Below are 9,520 nucleotides of genomic sequence, written 5' to 3'. Positions count from 1 at the left end.
ATATATAGAAATGACAAAGGAGTAATTGCATATGGGAGTTGTATTAGGTGATTTCCCAACCACATTTGAAATTTTCAAATCAGGATTCAGGATTCCAACAAGTGAGATGCTACTCCCACGCATAGACAGAAAATAGAATAGAACGTGTGCAAACTTCAAAACCACCAAAACAAACAAACCTAGAAATTAATCAACTTCAATCATATTGCAGCAGCATGGACAAATGGTTTCTTTTGTTGTTCATCATTATCTCCCTTGAATTTCTGAGTGGGATTGGAGATGGAGGAGAACACATGGCCCAAAACAGGCAAGAGAAGCCACCTTTTGCAAAGATGGTTCTTGACAAACTTAGCACCTTGAAGAAATCCCATCAAAATTCTTTGGAAAAACTTAAATCCATCGTTCATCGCTTTCAGTTGCAGTATTTTCCTCCAAATTTAGAGTAAAAGCTCAAATTTCTTATTTCTTTTTCTGGGACACTTTTGGTTTTTGGGTCTTTATTTATTTGATTTGTTCAATTGTAGGGGTTCAGATGATGAAGGGAAGAGTCAAGATGGAGGAAAGATGAAGGAGGAGGCCGGAAAAAGCTTCGAAGTGAGCAAAATGACAGCTGAAGAATCTGGTAAATCGGCAGAAAAAGTGGTGGGAGAAGCAGCGGATAAGGTGAAGGATAAATTGTCTCGTGATGATGAGGAGAAGTCTCATCCTCATGAAGAGCTTTAAATGAATTTTATTTTGGATAATTTCAGTAAAGCATGCTCTGTCACTTCTTGTTAATCTGTACCAATCCTTTTTTTATATCTTCTCAACTTCTGCTTAGTTGAGTTTTTCTCAGAATGTTTTTATCTTGTTAATTTTCATTAGATTTCTATTAGAATTAAGAAATTTGAGACTTTATACCTAGTCTTATCGTACTACTATGATATTACTAAATCAAAACTCATCAATATCACTGAATCAAATCTCATTAATCAAGTATATCCTAACAAGACTACGTAATAGGCAATTTATACTCTAGCTAACTCAAAATAGTTTATTTTGAATTAGAAAATTTCAATTTGGATTTTTCTTTAATTTGAGTCGAAACCAGCTCAATTATATAAGTGTTATGTCTTTAATTATCGGGTCAAGTCAAGATATGCTTCAATTTGAAATTAATTGAGTTGAAAAACATTTAGGTTTTGATTAGTAGTAGAAATCAAAGTATATTTTTAAAAATTGTGATTCTAGGAAAAAGGAATTGAGTATTTAATAGTAAAGGAACTTTCATTGAAACATTTGAAGCTGTAGCTATGAGCTTCAAGGATGCTTCAATATTTAAATTACATTTAAGCAAAGGTCAAAGGATAGGACTAGTCCTAACAGTGAGCTAGCTAGCTTCTTTAATTTATTGGTAATAGCTTTGGTCTTTAAAACTATATATCAACCAAGAAAAAGATTGAGAGAAAGAGAGGACTAACCCTCATCATAATCAAATAAAAGATAAAGCAAAAGAGTTGAGCACATCACAAACAGTAGAAGTACCCTTTTATACTAATAATGATGGTAAGTTGCAGACCAAGGTCAAATGTTGGAATATAGGAGACTTAGGTTCGACTTTGTAACCCTATCTTTATTGAGACGGACTCATTCAAGTGCTAAGGGAGTAATTGGGTATATTTATTATTTTTTATTCTTTTAATATTTCTCTGAAGATGTTAATATATTTAGTTTGCTGAAACTGCGTATTTAATCTCTAATGTTTGTAATTACTAATGGTAGTTTTTCAATCCCTAATATTTATTTGGGAAACCTACTATTTCAATCACCTTCCCACTAGTTATATATAGTTTTAATAATTTAATGCTTTTTTTTTTTTTTAGAGAAATTAAAAAATAGATAATAAAGAGAGAATTCTCGAGTATGATAAAGAATAATGAAAGGGTACAAAAGTAATTAAACAAAAAGCAAAATCTTGGAGAATCACAAGGGTGGTTGCGACACTAAGAACAAAATAAAGCCCCTTTTTGGTTGGTTAGTGCTCAAGGTTTTCTCCATGAATTCTCACCCTAATCTATAATTATTATAAATGTATGAATGAGAGATAGAAAATAATCTAAAATTATTTAAATATTTTTATAATAATTATTTAATTTAATATCAATTTTATTATATAAAATAATTTTTAAGTTCACTTAATTTTAAAATTTTTAATTCTATTTGTTAAATTTATCGAGATTTTCTTATGCGTTTTAACTGGTTTATTGGTCCATAATTTTTGTTTCTAATCATATTGGTTAATTAGAGGTATGATAGAGTAATCTCTATAAATTATCTAAATCTCATTCGTTGTCAAGTGTGTATTCAGGGTTCTTAATTACGAGTTGATTCTCAATTCCGCATCATTAAATTATATCATTCATATCTTAAATTAAGATGAACTCTATCATTATTTTTATATATATCGGTCTTTATTTTTATAATACTCATGTATATAAATATCCATGTAATTTATGATGGATCAATAGAGCAATTATTCTACATGATATATCTATTATTGGGATGGAAAATGAATTAAAAGAGAAATGTGTACCAATGATACAAGATCTTACACCATTATCATTTCAAAAGTGAAGAAAATAATTTTTTAGAAGAAGTTCCTAACACTTTGAGAAACGATGAACTTGGAAAAATATTATTCTCTATTAAAAATAATTTAAATAAAAAGAAATAGATATTGTATCGCTATAAAATCAAAAAACAATATTTCGTTCTGAAATCATCCTATCGTGTATATATATGTATTATCATATGTTGATGGTAATATTATATTTTCATGGATAATTTTTTTAGAGTTTCAGGGTGAAACATAATTATTTTCTGTGGTTTATATATTTTTTAATTTTATTTTCATAATTGATTTATTTATATGTAAATAATATATCAAAAATTAATTGATTTAATTGTATATTTATTATTTTGAGAGATTTATAATTTAATCCTTGGATATTGCTATTGTTAACAAGTCAGTCCCTACATTTTCAGAAACCTATTAAAACGTCCTTATCTTTTCTCTCCGTCAACAAAATAGTCCTTCCGTCTATTTCTGCAGTTAAAAATATAGCAAAAAACCAAATTACCCCCTTTTTTTCCTCCTCCTTCTTCATTAATTCTTCCTCCTCCTCCTCTTCTTCTTTGGTTCTTCTTTTTCTTCTTCTCCTTTGATTTTTCTTCGATTTTTCTTTTTATTCTTTTTCTTTAAGGAGGAGGAGGAGGAGAAGATTTTTCTTCTTTTTCTTCTTCATCATCATCATTTTCTTCTTCTCTTTCTTCTTTTTTTTTCTTCTTCTTTTTCTTCTTCTTCTCCTTCATCATCATCATCGTCTTCTTTTTTCTCTTCTTTTTTAAGGAGGAGGAGGAGGAGGAGAAAGGACTATTTCGTTGACGGAAATAAATGATAAAAATATTTTAATAGATGTGAAAAAAGATAAGGACGTTTTAATAGATTTTTGAAAATATAGGGATTGACTTGTTAATAATAGCAATATCCAAAGACTAAATAAGGGGTTTTATTTGAGGGCAAAATTGAATTTTAAAAATTTTTTCTCTCATCCTTTATCTATTTTTAATGGAAAAAATGACAGAAGGACTATTTCGTTGACGGAGAGAAAAGTTAAGGACATTTTAATAGGTTTTTAAAAATGCAGGGACCGACTTGTTAATAATGGCAATATTCAGGGACTAAAATATAAATTTTCCTATTATTTTATATATTATAATTATAATTATATATTATATTTAAAAGTAATGTGACATGTATAAAAAATTGGATAAAAGAAGATGAAAAAATGTAAAATAATAATAAGTGCATTGGTTTTTCAATTTAACTCTGTCTGAATATGTGGATTGTTTAAGTGCTTATAATTTTATAGTTCTTATGATTTGATGCTATAATTATGATAATATTTGTTAGTAGATATCATTAATAGTTATTTTTTATTCCGTAAGATGTTATTAGTGATTAATCAGATAAATATTTAGCAGTTTAGCTTTTCATTTTCAATGATTAATTAATAGAACTCTTTATTTGCTGACTGCAATACATTTTAATTTTAATTATTTATATATTATTAATTTTGATAAAAACGTAATTTTTAATAAATATTTTAATTTTAAATTAAAAATTAAATTATTATGAAAAAGATAAATAATTTGATAATATAAAATTATTAGATAATATATTGTTTTTCCAATTATCAATAATTATATTTAAATATTAAAGTGAAAAATTAATCTTTATTATAAATAAATATTTAAATTCTGGTTATATACGTTAATAAATTAAATATCAACATTAAGATAATATTATTGAAATCAATTTAATTTTGATAATATTAAATTATTAAATAAAAATTTTAAGTTAAAAAATGATTGTAAGATAATAAGGTAAGTGATAATATAATTAAGTTTTGATAAGAAGAATTTAAATTTTTAATGAAAATATTAAAATATCATTATAATTCTAATTATTTAATAAGATATTTAAATTTATAAGATATATATATATGACGAGAAATCTATAGATCAAGTCTAAAAATTTTATGACAAAAAAGAATAACTCTAAAGACTAATAATAAATTTCTCTTTATGGCCTCTACGTAAAAAATATTAAGAGCACCAATAATTAAATATTAAAAAAAAAAAAGACAAATGTTACTATTGCACTGATAAGTTTATCTTGATTTTTAATACAATTAGAAGAATGTAATCTCAAACTCTTATAATAAAAAAAAATACGCAAATAGTATGTATAATTCTGAATTTTGATTAAAAAAGGTTTCTGCTAAACAAAGAGAAAACTTAAAGTTAAATACTAAAATCTAATACTAATTTTAAGAGAATAAGGAAAAACAAGTTCTAATGTGCCTTTATCAAGAGCTGGCTGAAACTTGCTTGACCCTACATCGTATAAAGGTCTATCTGATATATATTGAACTTATATAGTATCAACATAAGGCCATAAAGTAAAGGCGGCAAATAAGACTCAAAACTAGATCTAAATAGCTAAATTAGCAATACTAAAATAAGTTTAATAACATAAGCTTAATACAAATAGCTGAGCTTACAAAATACATCATTAAAGCCCACATAACATGTATAAGACGTCCCCCAAGGCTACTAATGAGTTGTGTATATGTTCTGATATGGATCCAATACGATAAATTTCTAACAATAGTATGGAGCAAACTTATATCATTCAAATGGATCTAAAAGGAGTTCAAAATCATATTCATATGATCCATATATATTTGTGGTGTGCTTCAACTTATTTGTGGCAGATTTGGTGCAACACTTGCAATCATAAGTTTAGAAAGTCTAATCAAATCTATGAGCTAAAACTACACAAAGAGAAGTCTAAAGTGAAGATCAAGAAAAACTTTTGTGAAGATTCAGATTTATTATGATGGGCTTGCTATGTTTTATTATTTAAACACTTGTTTTATTTTAGTTTTGTTTGGACTTGTATTCTGGTCATATTTTATCTTTTAAGTTTTAGAGTATTGGGTCATGTTTTGGACTTATGTTTTGATACTTATATGTTTGATGTGTTATTTTAGCGTGTGATTGGGCTTGGGTCTTGTGTGTGGTTCGGCCAAGTCTAAGAAGAGTGTCTTAGGGTTTTATTTTCTCTCCTTACTATATAAGGATAAGAAACACTTGTAAGAGGCAGTTTTGAATCTAAATTTTCAGAATTATTTTCATGCCTCTAGCGTGTATTGTTTTGAGTGAGAGTGAGGATTTGCTTTCATCAATTGCACTAAGAATCTTGGCTAACTTATCAACTATTCATTGTAGCGTTTGTCGGATTCTTCTCAAAATCCTTCGATCATTGGTGTTTCAGTTCCTTTAAGTATGGGGTGCTATAGGAGGTGGGTTTATCAAATTTTTGGATTCCGTATCTACTTGTGCGTGTGGGTTTGAGGCTTGTGCCATAGGGTTCCAAGTCATGTTCTATCAATTATGCCCACTTAGTTTGATAAACTTGTACACCTTCTACTTAGCCCCAATGAACTTAAATCTTCACAAAAATCTTCTTTGATCTTCGCTTTAGATTTCTTTTTATGTAACTTTTGCCCATAAATTTAATTATACTCCTTAAACCCATAAGTAAAAGTGTTGTACTAAATCTATCTTATATTAATTAAAAAACGTCCCAAATATATTTGAATTATATGAATATAATTTTAAATTTCTTTTAAATCCATTATATATATATATATATATATATATATATATATATAAATTATTAATAATATTTAAATTTTAAAATGGATAATAATTTAATCAAAATTATAAAATAAAAATTATAAATTATTAAAGTGATAATTTGATGATATAAAATTTTTAGATAATGTGTTGTTGATTTAATTATTAATAATATATTTAAAATTTAAAGTGAAAAATTATAAATTATTAAAGTAAATCATAATATCAAAAACCAACTTAATTTTAAATGTTAACAATTTTAGCTAAATACTAATAAAATTGTAATTAAAGTGTAATAAAACTCATTTTCTACTCTTATAGGAAATTCCAAAAATTCACTATATTAATATTAAAGTTTAATTTTTATAATATAAAAAAATAAAAAAATGTAAAGTTTATTAAAGATAATTAATAATATTATTTGATTTATTAAAAGATAATAATATAATATTAAATAATTTAAATAAGAAATTTATTTAATTTATAAAAGAATATATTAAATATTAAATTATTAGGATGATATCAAGATATCAGATAATAAATTTAAAATTTAAATCTCTATTACTTATACTTAAATTATTATATTTAATTTTTTATTATAATTTAAATTTATAATATATATATAAATAAATAAAATTTATAAATATTATAATGAGTTTAAAAACATGCAAGACATGTTGAATAAAACTAATTCAGGTAAATTATTGAATGTCGCTGGAGTATTAACTCACTATGCTGATATAATATATCAAACTAATCATATTATACATATATATAAAGCAGAACCTATGGATCAAATTCAAAAACTCTATAATAGGATGGAATAGCTCCAAACACTAACAATAAACTCCTCCTTGTGACACTCTACTCAAAGGATATCAAGAAGGCCAATAATTGAGAATTAGAGAAACAAGACGAATGCCACAATTGTATTGATAAGTTTACTTTGGTTTTTTGATACATTTAGAAGAATGTAATCTCACATTGTCATAATAATAAAGACACGTGAATAGTATAAATAATTCTGAATTTTGATTAAAGAAATTCTCCCCTGAGCAAAGAGAAAACTTAAACTTAAATACTAAAATCTAATGCTAATCCTAAGAGAATAAGGAAAAATTAGTCCTAATGTACCTCTATGAAGGACTGTTCGAAAACTTGCTTGGCGCAACACCCTATAAAGGTCTATCTAATGTATATTGAACTTACATAACATCAACATAAGACCCATAAAGTCAGGGCCGCACATAAGATCCAAAATTAGGTTCAAACAACTAAACTAACAATACTAAAATAAGATAGCATAAGTTTAGCACAAACAATAGAACTTACAAAATACATAATTAAGGTCCAAGTAACATGTATAACTCATCCCCCAAGACTGCTCATGAGTTGTGCACATATTTCTTCAAATCTTTCAACTTGATTTGATGGACCTTTTAATTAGGTCCAATGGACTTAAATTTTCATAAAAGCGTTTATTGATCTTCACTTTAGTCTTTCTTTTATGTAGCTTTGGCCCATAGACTTGATTATGCTCCTTAAGCCCATAATTACAAGTGTTGCAATAAATTTATCCCAAATGAATTGAAGTATGTCCCAAGTGTATTTGAATCATACAAATATGATTTAAACTCCTTTTACATCCATTTGAATGATATAAGGTTATTCTACACTATTATTGCAGATTTACCCCATTAGATAATATATATATATATATATATATATATATATATATATATATATATATATATATATATATATATATATTTTGCTTCTGAAATTATTAATAATGATATTTAAATTTTAAAGTGGAAAGTTATAAATTATTGAAGTGATAAATTATAATATCAAAAACCAACTTAATTTTAAATGTTAACAATTTTTGCTAAATACTAATAAACTTGTAATTAAAGTGTAATAAAAATCATTTTCTACTCTTATAAAAGGGTATAAAAATTTACTATATTAGTGATGTGGCTGAAACAAAACTGTGCTAAGATTGATTAATCTGCAAGAAAGAGAACGTGAGGTGATTGGCGCATTTGGCAGCCACTCCGACGCTCAAGTCAGTGAACTGAAGAAAAGGGCGAACGTATGTAATTGCTTAGAATTTAATAATAGTTGTGTAAGAATTTCATACCTTTGTCTATGCGACCATTAGTTTTTATACTATAAAAAGATAGAGTTAGTTATTGCATCTCCTAAAAATGCGATTGGTACCAGCTAATTGTCAGGGGATCCTGTGATTAAAGGCGTAATAGGATCTGCTAGATTGTACTTGTTAACGGTAACTTTATGTGAAGACTCGATTTGTTCAAGAGAGGGCGAGTCTTGATGAAGAACCGGGTATTCTGGTGTTTGGTTCTTCCTTTCCACAGGTGGGACCGCGTATCGACTTATCAGACCCTTGCCACGTGACCTTGTCTTATGGTAATAGCTCATGGCTTACCTTGGGTGATTGTTGCATTACATCAGAGGTCCTTCCGCTAGTTTTTGATTCTTCATATTCAAAGATGACAGCTGTCTTCACGATTTAGGAAATGTGACTTATTTAGATTAGCCTTTTTCTGCTCACGTTGTTCTGCCTACTCCTGCCCATAAATGATGAATGCCCTATTTCTCGAGCCGCATTCAAAACTTGCTAGTGAAGCTGCTATATAAGAACCATTCTTCTCCCCTAAATATCACTTTTGCTCACAACTGACATCTTTGCTTTATAAAAGTCTCGACTGTTAGGAAATCCTGAGATTATTGCAACCCAAAGGCGCAGCGGAAAAATAAAATTTCTCTGATTTCCTTTCCCAGAATCCGAGTGCTTCGTTTAATTTTAAAGATTGATATGAGACTAACTTGTTAATCTCGTTGAGAAGATACAATGTTGGACTGATGGTGCTGCTCTTTCAAACGAACACCCTCTATGGTATCCACACGAACGTCTTCTATCCTTCTAGAGTGCTAGCTCTCTCAAAGATGGATAGATTATGTGCTCCACAATCTGCAGCTATTAGACTGAGTTTTCTCAAAACGTCGTCAACCCCCACAATTCGTAGTAGGAGTATTTATATATTTCAGTCTTTTGTTTTCCATCAACTCTTTTTCTAAAAGAGTTGTGCTCAGAACCCACTATCACAATCTTGCAGATACTCAAATATCTTATGTGATAGAGTCCTTTATCTGTAACACTTACAGATAGACTGCAGATCTTTTAAATATTATTATCTCATAATAATAAATAATTAATAATAATAACACTTTATTATTATTAACTATA

The 9,520-nt window shown here is 27.4% G+C and overlaps 1 protein-coding gene across 1 annotated transcript; it reads left to right on the top strand.

Annotated features, from left to right (window-relative positions):
• On the top strand, positions 1-897 carry LOC110630489. The gene is made up of 2 exons (XM_021778007.2): positions 1-442; positions 525-897. Exons 1-2 carry the CDS (start codon positions 216-218, stop codon positions 721-723), a joined length of 426 nt encoding a protein of 141 aa, XP_021633699.1. The 5' UTR covers positions 1-215; the 3' UTR covers positions 724-897.
• Positions 898-9,520: the final 8,623 nt, after the last annotated feature.

This window comes from Manihot esculenta, chromosome 13 (assembly GCF_001659605.2).
Source record: "Manihot esculenta cultivar AM560-2 chromosome 13, M.esculenta_v8, whole genome shotgun sequence".
NCBI classification, from domain to species: Eukaryota; Viridiplantae; Streptophyta; class Magnoliopsida; order Malpighiales; family Euphorbiaceae; genus Manihot; species Manihot esculenta.
The sequence above is the reverse complement of the archived record's forward strand: the minus strand, read 5'-3'. Positions and strand labels throughout refer to the sequence as shown.